General features: G+C 51.5%; 1 protein-coding gene across 2 annotated transcripts in view; it reads right to left on the bottom strand.

Annotated features, from left to right (window-relative positions):
- DLG3 (discs large MAGUK scaffold protein 3) overlaps positions 1–19,997 on the bottom strand; it is a 95,978-nt gene that overhangs the window by 42,212 nt on the left and 33,769 nt on the right. For both annotated transcript variants that reach the window (XM_038748132.1, XM_038748133.1), the window contains exons 9-10: positions 17,441–17,597; positions 15,447–15,549 (exon numbers count right to left, since the gene is read on the bottom strand). In XM_038748132.1, the coding sequence (XP_038604060.1) occupies positions 15,447–15,549; positions 17,441–17,597 (260 nt within the window). The remainder of the gene's footprint in view (positions 1–15,446; positions 15,550–17,440; positions 17,598–19,997) is intronic.

The following is a 19,997-nucleotide window of genomic DNA, read 5'->3' as shown; positions in this document are numbered from 1 at the left end:
ATGGGGATGGAGACCGTGGGCGCCCCATGGGACAACCTGATCGCCTTGTAACCTCCCCAGCGCCTAAAACAGTGCCTGGCACATAGTAAGCGTTTACCACCTACCATCACTATCAATTATTATCATCATTCCTGTGACCGGAGTGCTGTACTGAGCGCTCAGCGAGAGTGCGCTGGAGTCAGTCACCCGGCATCAAAGACAGACCCGAAACGGCGCTGAGAAGTACCTGCCGAGCAGAAAGTCGCACACGGCGAAGCAAAACAGAAACCATTTCCTTCCCCCAACAAAACTTTTCCGAGCGGCGGAGACAACAGGGGCCGTGACGTTTTACGATGACAAAGTCCAGGTAACACCCCACCCCGGAAAAAGATGGAAAAACGCCTCCATCCCAGGTGGAAATCCATAGGGACCACGATGGGTTTGCAATCGAGCCCTCCCCCCGTCAAAATCGGGGAAAATCAAGTTGAATGCATTATCCAAATACGATCATTGGAGAAGTGCAAATGTAAAAATTTGTAGTAGTAGAAAAAGAGGAGGTGAGGAGATAAAAGAAGGAAGGAGAGGGGGGAGAGAGGTGAGGAGGGAAGGAGAAAGAAAAGAGGAAGGAGGAGAAAGAAGGAGATGAGGGGACAGAGAAGGAAGAGAGGAGAAAGAGAAGGATGAAGGAAGAGGGGGAGAGAAAAGGAAGGAGGTGGTGAGGGGATAAAGCGGTCTCCATATGTTGATGATTTGTACATCCCAAGTGCGTAGGACAGTGCTCTGCACACAGTAAGCGCTCAGTAAGTGCGACTGAATGAACTGAATGAATGGAGCATCTTTTACAGTCTGTGAGGTACCCCCTCCCACTGCCCATCCCACAATCGCTGGCGTGTCTCTCTCTTTCTCATCTTTCTCTCCCCACTTTGGTCCTTCCAGAAGCCGGGGGAGAAAGGAAGAGGGGGTAGAGGAGGAGGAAGGAAAGTGAAAAGAGGGAGGAAGGAGGAGGGAAACAAGGGGAGGATGAAGAGGCAAAGAGAAGGCAGAGGAGGAAAATAATGGGGAGGAGGAGGGAAAAAGAAAAGAGGAGGAAGGAAAGAGAAAGGGGAGGAAGAGGGAGAAGGAGGAGGGGAAAGAAAGAAGAGAAGGAAGTTAAAAGAAAGGGGAGGAGGAGGGAAAAATGGGGAGAAGGAGTTGGCGGGAAAGGAGAGGGGAGAGAGAAGGAAAGAAAGGGGAGGAGGAGGGAAAGAGGGGAGAAGGAGTATGAAGGAAAGAGAAGGGAGGAAGAGGGAAAGAAGAGGAGGAGTTGGAGGGAAGAAGGGGGACAGAGAAGGAAGGAGAGGGAAAAGAGAAGGAAGGAGAGGAAAGAGAAGGAAGGAGACGGGAAAGAAGAAAGGAGAGGACGGGAAAGAGAAGGAAGGAGTGGAGAAAGAGAAGGATGAAGGGGGGAAGGACAAGGAAGGTAGAGAAGGGAAAGAGAAAGAAGAAAGAAGGAGAGGGGAGAGAGAAGGAAGGAGAGGAGAGGAAAGGAAGGAGGAGGAGAGGGGAGAGAGAAGGAAGAAGGAGAAGGGAAAGGAGGGGGAGGGGGGAAAAGAAGAAAGGAGGGGGAAAAGTGAAGGAAGGAGAGGGAGAAAAAAGGAAGGAAGAGGAGAAGGAAGAAGGGAGAAGGAGAAGGGAAAGAAAGGAGGTGAGGGGATAAAGAAGGAAGCAGAGAGGAAAAAAAGGAGAAGGAGGGGGAGGAGGGGGAGGTGATGAAAAAGAGGAAGAGAGGGGAAAGAGAAAGGAGCCGGAGGAGAGGGGAGAGAGAAGTGAGAGGGAAGGAGATGTAAGGAGAAGGGACGGGGAGGAGGTGAGGGGAGAGAGAAGAGACAGTAGGAGGGAAGGAGAAGGGAAAGAGAGAGGAGGAGGCGGTGAGGGGATAGAGAAGGAAGAAGAAGAAGAAGATGTGAGAGAAGAGAGAAGGAAGGAAGAGGGGAAGGAAGGAGAAAGAAGAAGCGAAAGGGAGAGGAGGAGGAGGTGAGGGGATAAAGAAGGAAGGAGAAGTGAGAGAGGTGAGGAGGGATGGAGAAGGAAAAGAGGGAGGAGGAGAAAGAAGGAGATAAAGGGACAGAGAGGGAAGAAGAGAGGAGAGAGAGAAGGATGAAGGAGGAGAGGGGAAAGAAAAGGAAGGAGGTAGTGAGGGGATAAAGAAGGAAGGAGAGGGGAAAGAGAAGGACGCAGGTGAGGGGTGAGAAGGGAGCAAAGGAAAGGAGAAGGGGAAGAAGGAAGAGGAGGTGAGGGAATGAAGAAGGAGGAAGGAGAGGGGAGAGCGAAGGAAGAAGGTGAGGGGAGAGGGCCGAGGGAAAAGGAAGGAGAGGGAAAAGGAAGGAGAGGGAAAAGGAAGGAGAGGGAAAAGGAAGGAGAGGGAAGGAGAAGGAGGTGAGGGGGTAAAGAAAGGAGATGAGGGGATAAAGAAGGATGGGGGAAAAGAGAAGGGAAAAAGGAAGGAGGGGGAGAGGGAAGAAGGGAGGAGAAGGGAAAGGGAAAGGAGGAGGGGGATAAAGAAGGAAGGAGAGGGGAAGAGAAGGAAGGAGGAGGTGAGGGAAGACAGAGCAGGAGAGGGAAGGAAGGAAAGAGAAGGAGGACTTGAGGGGATAAAGAAGGAAGAAGGAAAGGGGAAAGAGAAGGCAGGAGTTGAGGGGATTCATTCATTCATTCAATCAATCGTATTTATTGAGCGCTTACTGTGTGCACAGCACTGTACTAAGCGCTTGGGAAGTACAAGTTGGCAACATATAGAGACGGCCCCTACCCAACAGTGGGCTCAAAGTCTAGAAAGAAGGGGAGAAAGAAGAGGGAAAAGGAAGGAGTAAGAGAGCAAAGGAGAAGGAATACGGAGACAGGAAAGGGAGGAGGAGGAGACCAGGGGATAATGAAGGAAGGTGAGGGGAGAGGAGAGAGAGAAGGAGGGGAGGGAAGGAGAAGGGAGAAGGGAAAGAGAGAGGAGGAGGTGGGGAGTAAAGGAGGAAGGAAAGGAGAGAGAGGAAAGAGAAGGAGGAGGTGAGGGGATAAAGAGGGAAGAAGGAGAGGGGAGAGAGAAGGAAGGAGGAAAGGAGAGAGAAAAGGATTAAGGAAGAGAGGGAAAGAGAAGGAGAAGGGAAAGAGAGGAGGAGGTGAGGGGATAAAGAAAGGAGAGGGGAAAGAGAAGGAGGAAGGAGGTGAGGGGAGAGAGGAGGAGAGGGAAAGGGAAGAGGCAAGAGGAGGAGGACATGAGGGCAGAGAGAAGGAAAGAAGTGAGGGGAAAGAGGAGGAGAGGGAAGGGGAAGTGGAAAGAGGAGGAGGATATGAGGGGATGAAGAAGGAAAGAGAGGGGAAGAGAAGGAAGAAGGAGGTGAGGGGAGAGAGAAGAGGAGACAGAAGAAGAAGGGAAAGAAAGGAGGAGGATATGAGGGGATGAAGAAGGAGAGGGGAGACAAAAGGAAGGAGGAGGGGAGGGAAAGAGGGGAAAAAGAAAGGAGGAGGAGCTGAGGGGATAAAGAAGGAAGGAGAAGGGAAAGAGAGGCAAGAAGGAGGTGAGAGGAGAAAAAGGAGGAGTGGGAAGGAGAAGGGAAAGAGAAAGGAGGAGGACACGAGGGGAGGAAGAAGGAGAGGGGAGAGAGAAGGAAGGAGGTGAGGGGATGAGGGGGAGAGAAAAAAGGAAAGAGGAGGAGAGGGAAGAAGAAGGGAGAAGAAGGGAAAGGGAGGAGGAGGAGGAGGTGATGAGGGGATAAAGAAGGAAGAAAGAGGTGGGGGGAGAGAGGAGGAGAGGGAAGGAGAAGGGAAAGAGAAAAGAGGAGGATATGAGGGGATGAAGAAGGAGAGGGGAGATAAAAGGAAGGAGGAGGGGAGGGAAAGAGGGGAAAAAGAAAGGAGGAGGAGCTGAGGGGATAAAGAAGGAAGGAGAGGGGAAAGACAGGAAACAAGGAGGTGAGAGGAGAGAAAGGAGGAGTGGGAAGGAGAAGGGAAAGAGAAAGGAGGAGGACACGAGGGGAGGAAGAAGGAGAGGGGAGAGAGAAGGAAGGAGGTGAGGGGATGAGGGGGAGAGAAAAAAGGAAAGAGGAGGAGAGAGAAGAAGAAGGGAGAAGAAGGGAAAGGGAGGAGGAAGTGATGGGGGGATAAAGAAGGAAGAAAGAGGTGAGGGGAGAGAGAGGAGGAGAGGGAAGGAGAAGGGAAAGAGAAAAGAGAAGAACATGAGGGGAGAGCAAAGGAAGGAGGAGGTGAGGGGAGAGAAGAGAGAAAAGGAAAGGAGACGGGAAAGAGGTATGAAGAGGACATGAGGGGAGAGAGAAGGAAGGAGGAGAGGGGAGAGAAGGAAGAAGGAGAGGGAAAGAGGAGAAGGGAAAGAGAAAGGAGGAGGAGGTGAGGGGATAGAGAGGAGGAGAGGGAAAGAGAAAGGAGGAGGACATGGGAGATGAAGAAGGAGAGGGGAGAGAAAAGGAAGGAGATGAGGGGATGAAGAAGTGAGGGAAAAAAGGAGAGGGGATGAAGAAGTGAGAGAAAAACGGAAGGAGAAGAAGGGAGGAGAAAGGAAAGGGAGGAGGTGGTGAGGGGATAAAGAAGAAGGAGGTGAGGGGAGAGAGAGGAGGAGAGGGAAGGAGAATGGAAAGAGGGATGAAGAGGACATGAGGGGATGAAGGAGGGGGAGAGAAGGAAGGAGGAGGAGAGGGAAAGAGGAGAGAGAGAAGGACATGAGAAGGGAAAGAGGAATGAGGAGGACATGACGGGATGAAGAAGGAAGGAGGAGAGGGGAGAGAAAACAAAGTAGGAGGAGAGGGAAAGAAGAGAAAGGAAAGAGAAAGGAAGAGGAGGTGAGGGGATAAAGATGAAGAAAGGGGGAAGAGAAGGAAGAAGGAGGTGACGGGAGAGTGAGGAGAAGGGAAGGAGGAGGGCATGAGGGGAGGTAGAAGGAGAGGGAAAAGAGAAGGAAGGAGGTGAGGGGATGAAGGAGAGAGGAGAAAAGGAAGGAGGAGGAGAGGGAAGGAGAAGGAAAAGGGAGGAGGAAGAGGTGAGGGGATAAAGAAGGACAGAGGAGGAGAGGGAAAGAGAAGGGAAAGAGGGATGAGCATGAGGGGAGGAAGGTGAGGGGAGAGAGAAAAGGAAGCAGAAGGTGAGGGAAGGAGAAGGGAAAGAGAGGAGAAGCAGGAGGTGACGGGATAAAGAAGGAAGAAGGAAAGGGGAAAGAGAATGAAGAAGGAGGTGAGGGGAGAGAGATGAGGAGAGGGAAGAAGGGAAAGAGAAAGGAGGAACTCATGAGAGGATGAAGAAGAAAGGAGAGGGGAAAGAGAAGGAAGGAGCTGACGGGATGAAGGAGAGGGGAGAGAGAAAAGGAACGAGGAGGCGAGGGAAGGCGAAGGGAAAGAGAAAGGAGGAGGTGGTGAGGGGATAAAGAAGGAAGAAAGTAAGTGGAGAGAGATGAGGAGAGGGAAGGAGAAGGGAAAGAGGGATAAGGAGGACATTAGGGGATGAAGGAGGAGGCTAGGGGAGAGAGGAGAAGGGAAAAAGGAGGAGGAGGTGAGGGGATAAAGAAGGAAGGAGAGGGGGAAGAGAAGGAAAAAGGAGGTGAGGGGAGAGTGAAGAGGAGAGGGAAGGAGAAGGGGAAAAGAAAGGAGCAGGACATGAGGGGATGAAGGAGGAGAGAGGAAAGAGAAAAATGGAGAAGGAGAGGGAAGGAGAAGGGAAAGACAAAGGAGGTGAGGGGACAAAAGAAGGTGAGGGGAGAGAGAAGAAAGAGGAGGTGAGGGGAGAGAGAAGAAAGAGGAGGTGAGGGGAGAGAGAAGAAAGAGGAGGTGAGGGGAGAGAGAAGAAAGAGGAGGTGAGGGGAGAGAGAGGAGGAGAGGGAAGGGGAAGATAACATGAGGGGAGAGAAGGAAGGAGGGGAGGGGAGAGAGAGGAGGAGGGGGGGAAGAGGAAAGAGGGGGACATGAGGGGTTAAAGAAGGAAGGAGAGAAGAAGAAGGAGATGAGGGGAGAGAGAGGAGGAGAGGGGAAGAGAAAGGAGGAGGACATGGGGATAAAAAGGAGAGGGGAGAGAGAAGGAAGAAGGAGGTGGGGGGAGACAGAGGAGAGGGAAGGGGAAGAGGAAAGAGGAGGAGGCCATGAGAGGAGAGAGAAGGAAGGAGGTGAGGAGAAAGGGGAGGAAGGAGGAGAGGGAAGAAGGGAGAAAAGAGAAAGGAGGAAGAGGTGGTGAGGGGATAAGAAGGAAGGAGGTGAAGAGAGGGAAGGAGAAGGGAAAGAGAAAGGAGGCAGTGGTGAGGGGATGAAGAAGGAGGTGAGGGGAGGGAAGGTGGAGGGTAAGAGGAGGAGGACATGGGGAGATGAAGGAGAGGAGACAGAAAAGGAAGGAGGAGGTGAGGGGAGAAGGGAAAGAGGGAGGAGGTGAGGGGATAAAGAAGGAAGGAGAGGGGGAAGAGAAGAAAGGAGGAGGTGAGGGAAGGAGAAGGGGAAGAGAAAGGAGAAGGACATGAGGGGAGAGAAGGAGGAGGTGAGGGGAGAGAGAGGAGGAGAGGAAAGAAGGGGAAGAGGAAAGAAGAGGAGGCTATGAGGGGAGAGAGAAGGAAGGAGGTGAGGGGAGAGAGAGGAGGAGAGGAAAGAAGGGGAAGAGGAAAGAAGAGGAGGCTATGAGGGGAGAGAGAAGGGAAGAGGTGAGGGGAGAGAGAGGAGGAGAGGGAAGAGGAAAGAGGAGGAGGACAGGAGGGGATAAAGAAGGAAGGAGGGGGCAGAAGGAAGAAGGAGGGGAGGGAAAGAGGAGGGAAAGAGGGAAGAGGAGGAGGAGGACATGAGGGGATGAAAAAGGAGAGGAGACAGTAGAGGAAGGAGGAGGTGAAGGGAGAAGGGAAAGAGAGGAGAAGGGAAAAAGGGAGGAGGAGGTGAGGGGATAAAGAAGGAGAGGGGGAAGAGAAGGAAGGAGGAGGTGAGGGAAGGAGAAGGGGAAGAGAAAGGAGCAGGCCATGAGGGGAGAGAGAAGGAAGAAGGTGAGAGGAGGAGAGGGAAGAAGGGGAAGAGGAAAGAGGAGGAGGCCATGAGGGGAGAGAGAAGGAAGGAGGTGAGGGGAGAGAGAGGAAGAGAGAAGAGAGGAAAGAGGAAAGAGGAAAGAGGAGGAGGACAGGAGGGGATAAAGAAGGAAGGAGAGGGGAGAGAAGGAAGAAGGAGATGAGGGTAGGGAAGGAGGAGGGAAAGAGGAGGAGGACATGAGGGGATGAAGGAGAAGAGACAGAAAAGGAAGGAGGAGGTGAGGTGAGAGGAGAAGGGAAGGAGAGAGGGGAGGAGGAGGTGAGGGGATAAAGAAGGATGGAGGAGGTGAGGGAAGGAGAAGGGGAAGAGAAAGGAGCGGGGAGAGAGAAGGAAGGAGGTGAGGGGAGAGAAAGGAGGAGAGGAAAGAAAGGGAAGAGGAAAGAGGAAGAGGCCAGGAGGGGAGAGAGAAGGAAGGAGGTGAGGGGAGAGAGAGGAGGAGAGGAAAGAAGGGGAAGAGGAAAGAAGAGGAGGCTATGAGGGGAGAGAGAAGGGAAGAGGTGAGGGGAGAGAGAGGAGGAGAGGGAAGAGGAAAGAGGAGGAGGACAGGAGGGGATAAAGAAGGAAGGAGGGGGCAGAAGGAAGAAGGAGGGGAGGGAAAGAGGAGGGAAAGAGGGAAGAGGAGGAGGAGGACATGAGGGGATGAAAAAGGAGAGGAGACAGTAGAGGAAGGAGGAGGTGAAGGGAGAAGGGAAAGAGAGGAGAAGGGAAAAAGGGAGGAGGAGGTGAGGGGATAAAGAAGGAGAGGGGGAAGAGAAGGAAGGAGGAGGTGAGGGAAGGAGAAGGGGAAGAGAAAGGAGCAGGCCATGAGGGGAGAGAGAAGGAAGAAGGTGAGAGGAGGAGAGGGAAGAAGGGGAAGAGGAAAGAGGAGGAGGCCATGAGGGGAGAGAGAAGGAAGGAGGTGAGGGGAGAGAGAGGAAGAGAGGAAAGAGGAAAGAGGAAAGAGGAAAGAGGAGGAGGACAGGAGGGGATAAAGAAGGAAGGAGAGGGGAGAGAAGGAAGAAGGAGATGAGGGTAGGGAAGGAGGAGGGAAAGAGGAGGAGGACATGAGGGGATGAAGGAGAAGAGACAGAAAAGGAAGGAGGAGGTGAGGTGAGAGGAGAAGGGAAGGAGAGAGGGGAGGAGGAGGTGAGGGGATAAAGAAGGATGGAGGAGGTGAGGGAAGGAGAAGGGGAAGAGAAAGGAGCGGGGAGAGAGAAGGAAGGAGGTGAGGGGAGAGAAAGGAGGAGAGGAAAGAAAGGGAAGAGGAAAGAGGAAGAGGCCAGGAGGGGAGAGAGAAGGAAGGAGGTGAGGGGAGAGAGAGGAGGAGAGGGAAGAGGAAAGAGGAGGAGAACAGGAGGGGATAAAGAAGAAAGGAGAGGGGAGAGAAGGAAGAATGAGGGGAGGGGAGGGAAAGAGGAGGGGAAGAGGAGGAGGAGGCCATGAGGGGATGAAGAAGTAGAGGGAAAGAAGGAAGAAGGTCAGAGGAGAGAGAAAAGGAAAGGATAAGGGGAAGAGGAGGACATGAGGGGATGAAGAAGGAGAGGGAAAAGAAAGAAGGAGGTGAGAGGAGAGAGGAGAGAGAAAAAGAAAGGAGAAAGGGAAGAGGGAGGAGGAGGACATGAGGGGATAAAGAAGGAAAGGGAAAGAAGGAAGGAGGTGAGGGGAGAGAGAAAAGAAAAGAAGGGGAAGAGGGAGGAGGAGGAGGACATGGGATGAAGAAGGAGAGGGAAAGAAGGAAGGAGGTGAGGGGAGAGAGGAGAGAGAAAAGGAAAAGAGAAGGGGAAGAGGGAGGAGGAGAACATGAGGGGATGAAGGAGAGGGAAAGAAGGAAGGAGGTGAGGGGAGAGGAGAGAGAAAAGGAAAGGAGAAGGGGAAGAGAGAGGAAGAGGACATTAGGGAATGAAGAAGGAGAGGGAAAGAAGGAAGGAGGTTGGGGAGAGAGGAGAGAGAAAAGGGAAGAAGGGGAAGAGGGAGGAAGAGGAGGACATGAGGGGATGAAGGAGAGGGAAAGAAGGAAGGAGGTGAGGGGAGAGAGGAGAGAGAAAAGGAAAGGAGAAGGGGAATAGGGAGGAGGAGAACATGAGGGGATGAAGGAGAGGGAAAGAAGGAAGGAGGTGAGGGGAGAGAGGAGAGAGAAAAGGAAAGGAGAAGGGGAAGAGTGAGGAGGAGGACATGAGGCGATGAAGAATGAGAAGGAAAAGAAGGAAGGAGGTGAGGGGAAAGAGAAAAGGAAAGGAGAAAGGCTTGAAGAGGGAGGAGGAGGACATGAGGGGATGAAGAAGGAGAGGGAAAGAAGGAAGGAGGTGAGGAGACAGAGGAGAGAGAAAAGGAAAAGAGAAGGGGAAGAGAGAGGAGGAGAACATGAGGGGATGAAGGAGAGGGAAAGAAGGAAGAAGGTGAAGGGAGAGGACAGAGAAAAGGAAAGGAGAAGGGGAAGAGGAGGACATGAGGAGATGAAGAACGAGAAGAAAAAGAAGGAAGGAGGTTAGGGGAGAAAGAAAAGGAAAGGAGAAAGGCTTGAAGAGGGAGGAGGAAGACATGAGGGGATGAAGAAGGAGAGGGAAAAGAAGGAAGGAGGTGAGGGGAAAGAGAAAAGGAAAGGAGAAAGGCTTGAAGAGGGAGGAGGAAGACATGAGGGGATGAAGAAGGAGAGGGAAAAGAAGGAAAGAGGTGAGGGGAAAGAGAAAAGAAAAGGGGAAAGGCTTGAAGAGGGAGGAGGAGGACATGAGGGGATGAAGAAGGAGAGGGAAAGAAGGAAGGAGGTGAGGGGAAAGAGAAAAGGAACGGAGAAAGGCTTGAGGGAGGAGGAGGCCATGAGGGGATGAAGAAGGCGAGGGAAAGAAGGAAGGAGGTGAGGGGAGAGAGAAAAGGAAAGGAAAAAGGCTTGAAGAGGGAGAAGGAGGAGGACGACATGAGGGGATGAAGAAGGTGAGGGGAAGGAGGTGAGGGGAGAGAGAAAAGGAAAGGAGAAAGGCTTAAAGAGGAAGGAGGTGGAGGACATGAGGGGATGAAGGAGAGGGAAAAGAAGAAAGGAGGTGAGGGGAGAGAGGAAAGGAGAAAGTCTTGAAGAGGGAGGAGGAGGACATGAGGGGATGAAGGAGGTGAGGGGAGAGAGAAAAGGAAAGGAGAAAGGCTTAAAAAGGGAGGAGGAGGAGGACATGAGGGGATGAAGGAGAGGGAAAAGAAGGAAGGAGGTGAGGGGAGAGAGGAAAGGAGAAAGGCTTGAAGAGGGAAGAGGAGGACATGAGGGGATGAAGAAGGAGAGGGAAAGAAGGAAGGAGGTGAGGGGAGAGGAGAGAGAAAAGGAAAGGAGAAGGGGAAGAGAGAGGAGGAGGACATAAGGGGATGAAGAAGGCGAGGGAAAGAAGGAAGGAGGTTAGGGGGCAGAGAAAAGGAAAGGAGAAAGGCTTGAAGAGGGAGGAGGAAGACATGTGGGGATGAAGAAGGAGAGGGAAAAGAAGGAAGGAGGTGAGGGGAAAGGCTTGAAGAGGGAGGAGGAGGACATGAGGGGATGAAGAAGGCGAGGGAAAGAAGGAAGGAGGTGAGGGGAGAGAGAAAAGGAAAGAAGGGAAAGAGGGAGGAGGAGGACATGAGGGGATGAAGAAGGTGAGGGAAAGAAGGAAGGAGGTGAGGGGAGAGAGAAAAGGAAAGGAGAAAGGCTTGAGGGAGGAGGAGGCCATGAGGGGATGAAGAAGGAGAAAGAAAAGAAGGAAAGAGGTGAGGGGAAAGAGAAAAGAAAAGGGGAAAGGCTTGAGGGAGAAGGAGGCCATGAGGGGATGAAGAAGGAGAAAGAAAAGAAGGCAAGAGGTGAGGGGAGAGAGAAAAGGAAAGGAGAAAGGCTTGAGGAGGGAGGAGGAGGAGGACATGAGGGGATGAAGAAGGCGAGGGAAAGAAGGAAGGAGGCGAGGGGAGAGAGAAAAGGAAACGAGAAAGGCTTGAAGAGGGAGGAGGAGGACATGAGGGGATGAAGAAGAGAAAGAAAAGGAAAGGAGAAAGGCTTGAGGAGGGAAGGGGAGGACATGAGGGGAAAGAAGAAAGGGGAGAGAAAATGAGGGAGGAAAGAGAAAGCAGGCGTCGGGGGGAAACTGCCAGGAGGGGGTGTACGGTCACCTGCTTCGGGTCCGGCTCGTCGGGGCGCTGGGGGGCCCCGGGGTCCCGTCCCCCGGCTCCCCTCCCCGCCCCTCCCCCGCTGCGCGCTCGCGCCGCCGCTCGTGCTCGCGCGGCGCGAGGACACAAAGCGGGGCGCGCGGGCGGCGGAGGAGCGCGCGCGCGCCCGGGGGGGGCCTCCTCCGCCCCCATTGGCCACGCCCCCGCGCCGCGGGAGGGCCGGCGGCCAATCAGCGGCCTCCCCCGGGCGGGGCCGCCCCGGCCCCTGGGCCGCGAGCCAATCAGGGGGGCATTAATCTGCATACGAAGCCCCGCCCACTCCGGCCGCCCCCGGCGCGAGCCAGGGGCCCCTCTCGATGCCCCCCCCCCCCGCCTCCGTCGCACCTGGGCCCGCGAGCCAATCAAGCGAGGTTGATTTGCATAGTAGGCCCCGCCCACGCGCCCGGCCGCGCCTGCGCGGTGGGGCCGAGGCGGGCCTTGCGTGATGAGGGGAAATCGAGCCGTGGTATTTATTGAGCGCTTCCGGTGGGCCAGGGCATCATCATCATCATCAATCAATCAATCAATCAATCAATCAATCGTATTTATTGAGCGCTTACTATGTGCAGAGCACTGTACTAAGCGCTTGGGAAGTACAAGTTGGCAACATCTAGAGACAGTCCCTACCCACCAGTGGGCTCACAGTCTAAAAGGGGGAGACAGAACAAAACCAAACATACTCACAAAATAAAATAAATAGAATAGATAGGTACAAGTAAAATAAATAAATAAATAGGGCACTGGTCTGAGCGCCTTTCTGAGGTACTTGTTAAGCGCTGACGATGTGCCAGGCGCTGAGGTGGCGACTAAGGGTTGGCCCCAGTCCCTGTCCCCCAGTCATCACCCCCATTTTCCAGATGAAGTCACTGAGGCCCACAGAAGTGAAGTGGTTAAAAATAATAATAATAATGATGGCATTTATTAAGCGCTTACTATGTGCAAAGCACTGTTCTAAGCGCTGGGGAGGATACAAAGTGATTAGGTTGTCCCACGTGGGGCTCACAGACTTTACTTGTACATATCTATTCTATTTATTTTATTTTGTTAGTATGTTTGGTTTTTTTTTTTTTTTCTCTGTCTCCCCCTTTTAGACTGTGAGCCCAATGTTGGGTAGGGACCGTCTCTATATGTTGCCAATTTGTACTTCCCAAGCGCTTAGTACAGTGCTCTGCACATAGTAAGCGCTCAATAAATATGATTGATTGATTAATCCCCATTTTACAGATGAGAGAACTGAGGCACAGAGAAGTCAAGTAACTTGGCCCAAAGTCACAGAGCTGACAAGTGGTGGAGCCGGGATTTGAACCCCTGACCTCTGACTCCAAAGCACAGGCTCTTTCCACTGAGCCACAACTGCTTCTCTAAGTGGCTCAGGGGTTAGCCCAAAGTACACAGCAGAGAAGTGGCAGGGTCTGGAATAATAATAATAATAATAATAATGATAATAATAATAATAATAATGGTATTTGTTGAGCGCTTATGTGCCAAGCACTGTTTTAGGCTTTGGAAGAGAGTCAATAATAATAATAATAATAATATTAGTATTTGTTAAGCGCTTACTATATGCCAAGCACTGTTCTCAGTGCTGGGAGAGATACAATAATAATAATAATGATGGTATTTGTTAAGTGCTTACTATGTGCCAAGCACTGTTCTAAGCGCTGGGAAAGATACAATAATAATAATAATAATAATAATAATAATAATGGTAGTATTTGTTAAGCGCTTACTATGTGCCAAGCACTGTTCTAAGTGCTGGGAGAGATACAATAATAATAATAATAATAATGATGATGGTATTTGTTGAGCACTTACTATGTGCCAAGCACTGTTCTAAGCACTGGGAGAGATACAATAATAATAACAATAATGGTATTTGTTAAGCACTTACAATGTGCAAAGCACTGTTCTAAGCACTGGGGAGGTTCCAAGGTGATCAGGTTGTCCCACGGGGGGCTCACAGTCTTCATCCCCATTTTACAGATGAGGAAACTGAGGACCAGAGAAGTGAAGTGACTTGCCCAAAGTCACACAGCTGGCAATTGGCAGAGCCGGGATTTGAACCTATGACCTCGCACTCCAAAGCCCAGGCTCTTTCCACTGAGCCACGCTGCTTCTCTAATCACTGAGGCCCAGAGCAGTGAAGTGGTTTGCCCAAAGTCACACAGCAGACAAGTAGCGGAGTTGGGATTAATAATAATAATAATAATAATAATAATAATAATGATGGCATTTGTGAAGCGCTTGCTATGTGCCAAGCACTGTTTTAAGCGCTGGGGGAGATACAAGGCCATCAGGTTGTCTCCCATGGGGCTCACAGTCTTCATCCCCATTTTCCAGATGAGGGAACTGAGGCCCAGAGAAGTGAAGTGGCTCACCCAAAGTCACGCAGCTGACAAGGGGCGGAAGCAGGATTAGAACCCACGACCTCTGACTCCCAAGCCTGGGCTCTTTCCACTGAGCCACGCTGCTAGATCCCGTGGCCTTCCGACTCCCAGGCCTGGCTTAAACTAATAATGATGGTATTTGTTGAGCGCTTACTATGTGCCAAGCACTGTTCTAAGCGCTGGCACTTAAGATCATGAGTTCAAATTCTGACTCCACCACTCGTCTGCTGTGTGACTTGGGCCAGTCGCTTCCCTTCTCTGGGTCTCAGTGACCTCATCTGTCTCCTTTTTTTATTTTGTTGTCTCCCCCTTCTAGACTGTGAGCCCGTTGTTGGGTAGGAATTGTCTCTCTATGTTTCTGATTTGTTCTTCCCAAGCGCTCAGTACAGTGTTCTGCACACAGTAAGCGCTCAATAAATACAATCGAATGACTGAATGGGGATTGAGACTGTGAGCCCCATGGGGGACAGGGACTGTGTCCAATCTGATGACTTTGTATCCCTGTGGGACAACCTGATCACCTTGTAACCTCCCCAGCGCTTAGAACAGTGCTTTGCACATAGGAAGCACTTAACAAATACCATTATTATTATTATTATTTTTATTATTATTAGTTGGGCGCTTAGAACAGTGATTGACATACAGTAAGGGCTTAATAAATATCATTATCATTATTATCATCATCTACTCCAGTGCTCTGACCCGTACTTGACACATAGTAAGCGCTTAAACACCATTATTATTATTATTCTCTGGGCCTCAGTTGCCTCATCCGGAAAATGGGGATGGAGACCGTGAGCCCCATGGGGGACAGGGACTGTGTCCAATCTGATGACTTAGTATCCCTGTGGGACAACCTGATCACCTTGTAACCTCCCCAGCGCTTAGAACAGTGCTTTGCACATAGTAAGCACTTAACAAATACCATTATTATTATTTTTATTATTATTAGTTGGGCGCTTAGAACAGTGCTTGGCACACAGTAAGGGCTTAATAAATATCATTATCATTATTATCATCATCTGCCTCAGTGCTTTGACCCGTACTTGACACATAGTAAGCGCTTAACAAGCACCATTATTATTATTATTCTCTGGGCCTCAGTTGCCTCATCTGGAAAATGGGGATGAAGACCGTGAGCCCCACGGGAGACAGGGACTGTGTCCAACCCGATTTGCTTGGATCCACCCCGGCGCTTAGTACAGCGCCTGGCACATTCATTCAATCAATCATTTATTGAGCGCTGTGTGCAGAGCACTGTACTAAGCGCCTGGAAAGTACAAGTTGGCACATTCATTCATTCATTCAATCGTATTTATTGAGCGCTCACGAGAAGGAGCGTGGCCTATTAGATAGAGCCCAGGCCCGGAAGCCAAAGGGACTTGGTTCTCGTCCCGGCTCCGCCACGTGTCCGCTGTGTGACCTTGGAGAAGTCACTTCCCTTCTCTGGGCTACAGTTCCCTCATCCGTAAAGTGGGGATTCATTCACTGTCCTTTAATCGAATTCACTGAGCGCGGTACATCATCATCATCATCATCAATCGTATTTATTGAGCGCTTACTATGGGCAGAGCACTGTACTAAGCACCGGGGAGAGCCCACTCCAACAATAACCGGACGCATTCCCTCCCCACAGCGAGCTGACGGTCTAGAGGGGGGAGACAGACATTAATAGGAACAAATGTACTGAGCACTTCCCGCTGAGCACTGTACTAAGCGCTCGGGAGAGTCCAATACAACAATAACCGGACCCATTCCCCGCCCACAACGAGCAGGCGGTCTAGAGGACCGGCACCAGGAGCCCCACGCGGGACGGGGACTGCGTGCGGCCCGATTTGCTCGTATCCGCCCCGGGCGCTCAGTACAGTGCCCGGCGCCCGGCCCGCGCCTAACGAACGCCGCGATAATGACGCCGACCGTTCCCTCCTACCTTCAGGTCGGTACTGTGCCATGATGGTGACCGTCTGCCCGGCGCGTTTGAGAGCCACCGCGGCCTGTTCGTGCGTGGCGTTCCTCAGATTCACCCCGTTCACCTGCCCGGAGAGGAGAGACGTGAGTCGACCGTGATTCGATCCCGTTCCCTTCGTTCGATCGTACTTATTGAGCGCTTACGGTGTGCAGAGCGCTGGACTAAGCGCTCGGGGGAGTCCAATACGACGGTAAACGGACACGATTCCTGCCCAGGACGAGCTAAAGGTCAAGACCGTCACCCCCCGCCCAGTCAGTATAGTAAGCAAGGAAGCAGCGTGGCTCAGTGGGTAGAGCCCGGGCTTTGGAGTCAGAGGTCCTGGGTTCTAATCCCGGCACTGCCGCTTGTCAGCTGGGTGACCCTGGGTGAGTCACTTCCCTTCTCTGGGCCTCAGTTCCCTCATCTTTCAAATGGGGATGAAGACTGTGAGCCCCGCGTGGGACAACCTGATCACCTTGTATCTACCCCAGCGTTTAGTGCAGTGCTCGGCACACAGTAGGCGCTTAACAGATACCATCATTATTATTCTTCCCTGGGCCTCAGTTTCCTCATCTGGAAAATGGGGATGAAGACTGTGAGCCCCACGTGGGACAACCTGATCACCTTGTATCTACCCCAGCGCTTAGAGCAGTGCTTGGCACATAGTAAGCGCTTAACAATATCGTCATCACCATTATTATTATTATTATCATTATAGTAATAAATATGATTGAGTGATGAATGAGTGAGGAGGGAACCCAGGCTCCCCCCGACCAGGACGAAGATGGTTCTTGTTAGCTCGTGGCTCAGTGGAAAGAGCCCGGGCTTTGGAGTCAGAGGTCGTGGGTTCAAATCCCGGCTCCGCCAACTGTCAGCTGGGTGACTTTGGGCAAGTCACTTAACTTCTCTGTGCCTCAGTTACCTCATCTGTAAAATGGGAATAAAGACTGTAAGCCCTCTGTGGGACAACCTGATCACCCTGTAACCTCCCCAGCGCTTAGAACAGTGCTTTGCACATAGTAAGCGCTTAACAAATGCCATCATTATTATTATTTTTATTACTTGTGCTTTTCTTCTTTTCTTGCCTTTTTTTCTTCTCCTCCTCCTTTTCCTCCTCGTCCTTCCTCTGCTTCTACTTCTTCTTCAGCTTCTTTTCTGGTTTTTCTGCTTCTTTTCTTCCTCTTCTATTTCTTCTTTTCTTCTTCTACTTTGTTTTCTGCTTGTTTCATCGTCTTCTTCTCCTGCTCCTCCTTCCTCTGCTTCTACTTCTTCTGCTTCAGCTTCTTTTCTGGTTTTTCTGCTTCTTTTCTTCCTCTTCTGTTTCTTCTTTTCTTCTTTTACTTTGTTTTCTGCTTCTGTTTCATCGTCGTCTTCTCCTCCTCCTTCCTCTCTTCTACTTCTTCTTCTGCTTCAGCTTCTTTTCTGGTTTTTCTGCTTCTTTTCTTCTTCTACTTTGTTTTCTGTTTCTGTTTCGTCATTGTCTTCTCCTCCTCCTTTTCCTCCTCCTCCTTCCTCTGCTTCTACTTCTGCTTCAGCTTCTTTTCTGGTTTTTCTGCTTCTTTTCTTCCTCTTCTGTTTCTTCTTTTCTTCTTCTACTTTGTTTTCTGCTTCTGTTTCGTCGTCGTCTTCTCCTTCTCCTCCTTTTCCTCCTCCTCCTTCCTCTGCATCTACTTCTTCTGCTTCGGCTTCTTTTCTGTTTTTTCTGCTTCTTTTCTTCCTCTTCTGTTTCCTCTTTTCTTCTTCTATTTTGTTTTCTGCTTCTGTTTCGTCACCTTCTTCTCCTTCTCCTCCTTCCGATGGTTCTTCACAAGCGCTTAGCCACAGTAAGCGCTTCATAAGTACGACTCCACGGATGAACTGAGGCCCAGAGAAGTCAAGCGACTTACCTAAGGCCCCACCGCCCTCTGAGGCGCTCAATAAATACGACTGAACGGGCCCACGGTCTCCCCCCGCCCGGAGACCCCCGCGCTTCTCACCGAGAGGATGCGGTCTCCGCGACGGAGCTCCCCGCTCAGATCCGCCGGACCCCCGGCCAGGATGAAGGAGATAAAAATGCCTTCTCCGTCCTCGCCGCCCACGATGTTGAAGCCCAGCCCGGTAGATCCCTTGTGCAGAATGACCTTCCGCGGCTCCCTGGACCACGGCGACGGCGCAGAGGGAGAAGGGAAAAAGAAATAATAATAATAATAATAATAATTAATAACAGTGATAATAATAGCGGTGGTCATTGTCGGATCATTCAGTTGATCGTATTTAATGATAACGATGGTATTTGTTAAGCGCTTACTATGTGTCGAGCACCGTTCTAAGTGCTGGGGTCATCAGGTGGCCCCCCGTGGGGCTCACCGTCTTCACCCCCCTTTTCCAGATGACGTCACTGAGGCCCGGAGAAGTGAAGTGACTTGCCCAAGGTCACCCATCTGATAAGCGGTGGCGGAATTAGAACCCAGATCCTCCGACTGTTGGGCCCGGGAGTCTTTCCACTAAGCCACGCTGCTTCTGGGGAGGGGCGGACCCAACCTCTTCGCGTCCCCCAAGCCAGCCCTGCCCCTTTCCCCAACCCGCTCTGCGGGGACTGTGTCCGACCTGATTAGCTTGTAGGAAAGAGCCCGGGCTTTGGGGTCAGAGGTCATGGGTTCAGATCCCGGCTCCGCCAACTGTCAGCTGTGTGACTTTGGGCAAGTCACTTCACTTCTCTGGGCCTCAGTTCCCTCATCTAAAAAATGGGGATGAAGACTGCGAGCCCCACGAGGGACAACCCGATCACCTTGTAACCTCCGCAGTGCTTAGAACAGTGCTTTGCACATAGTAAGCGCTTAATAAATGCCATTATTATTATTATTATTACCCCAGTGCTTACCATAGTGCCTGGCCCTTGGGAGTCAGAAGGACCCAGGTTCTAATCCCGGCTCTGCCCCTCATCTGCTGTGGGACCTTGGGGGAGTCATTTCACTTCTCTGGACCTCGGTTCCCTCCTCTGGAAAATGGGGATGGAGACCGGGAGCCCCACCGGGGACGGGGCCTGCGTGCGACCCGAGGAGCTTGGATCCCCCCCGACGCTTAGTCCGGTGCCCGGCACGTAGTAAGCGCTTAGAAAATACGGGGCTGTTATTACAGTGCCTGGCACGTAATAAGCGCCCAACAAATATCATTTAAAACTAAAGCGGGGTTGGAGGGAGGGCGTAAGGATTGGGTTCGGTCTCCGCCCTCCCTCCTACCCACTGAACCTGCCGGTTTGGCGTTCCCTCGCCCGGATGCCAAGTTTCGGTCCCTTAACGCTTCCCCGTCGTCGCTCCGAGCCGGAGTTTCAACCTGCCGCTGGCCACGGCCGGGAGGGATGGGGAAGTCCCCAGGCTCAAGGGCGAGATCAGGAGCGTCTCCTCAACCTCCGGGGCCGGATTGGGGGGAGGACGGATGGACGGGAGAGGAGAAGGGACGGATGGGAGAGAATAAAGGACCGAGGGGAGAGGACTAAAGGGCAGAAGGGAGGAAATAAAGACCAGAGGGCAGAGGCGAAAGGTTAAAGGAGAGAGGGGAGAGGATTACTACAGTGTCTGGTACATAGTAGGCGCTTAACAAATACCATAATTATTATTATTAAAGGGCAGAAGGGAGAAAATAAAGGACGGAGGGGACAGAATACAGGAGAGAGGATTAAAGGGTGTAAAGGACAGAAGGGAGAAAATGAAGAACAGCATAAGCGCTCAATAAATACGATTGATGATGATGAAGAACAGTGGGGAGAGAATAAAAGGCAGAGAGGACGGGATTAAAGGGCAGAAGTGGGAAAATAAAGGACAGAGGAGAGAGGTTAAAGGTTAGAGGACAGAGGGGAGAGAAGAAAGGAAAGAAGGGAGACAACAAAGGACGGGGGAGAGAAGAAAGGACAGACAGGACAGGATAAAGGGCAGAGGGGAGAGAATAAGGGAAAGAAGGGAGAAAATAAAGGACATCGGGGAGAGAATAAAGGACAGGGGCAAAAATAAAAGACAAACAGGTGAGGATAAAAGGCAAATGGGAGAGAATAAAGGAGAGACCGGACAGGATAAGGGACACGGGAGAGAATAAAGGGCAAATAGGTGAGAACAAGGGACACAGATGAGAGGAATAAAAGAAATGTGAGAGGAAAAAAGGACAGAGGGGAGAGAATAAAGGACAAATGTGAGAGGAAAAAAGGACAGCGGGGAGAGAATAAAGGGCAGACAGGACAGGATAAAGGACAGAGGGGAGAGAATAAAGGACGGACGGGCGAAAATAAAAGACAAACAGGTGAGAAAAAAGGACGGGGGGAGAGAATAAAGGACAGACAGGACAGGATATGGGATGGAGGGGAGAGAATAAGGGACAGATGGGAGAGCATAAAGGACATGTGAGAGAAAAAAGGACAGAGGGGAAAGAATAAAGGACAGACAGGACAGGATAAGGGACGGAGGGGAGAGAATAAGGGACACGGGAGAGAATAAAAGACAAACGGGAGAGAATAAAGGACAGAGGGGAGAGAATAAAGGACAGACAGGAGAGTATAAAGGACAA

Source organism: Tachyglossus aculeatus, chromosome 6 (genome assembly GCF_015852505.1).
Source record: "Tachyglossus aculeatus isolate mTacAcu1 chromosome 6, mTacAcu1.pri, whole genome shotgun sequence".
NCBI classification, from domain to species: domain Eukaryota; kingdom Metazoa; phylum Chordata; class Mammalia; order Monotremata; family Tachyglossidae; genus Tachyglossus; species Tachyglossus aculeatus.
This window is presented reverse-complemented; position numbering and strand designations above follow the sequence as displayed.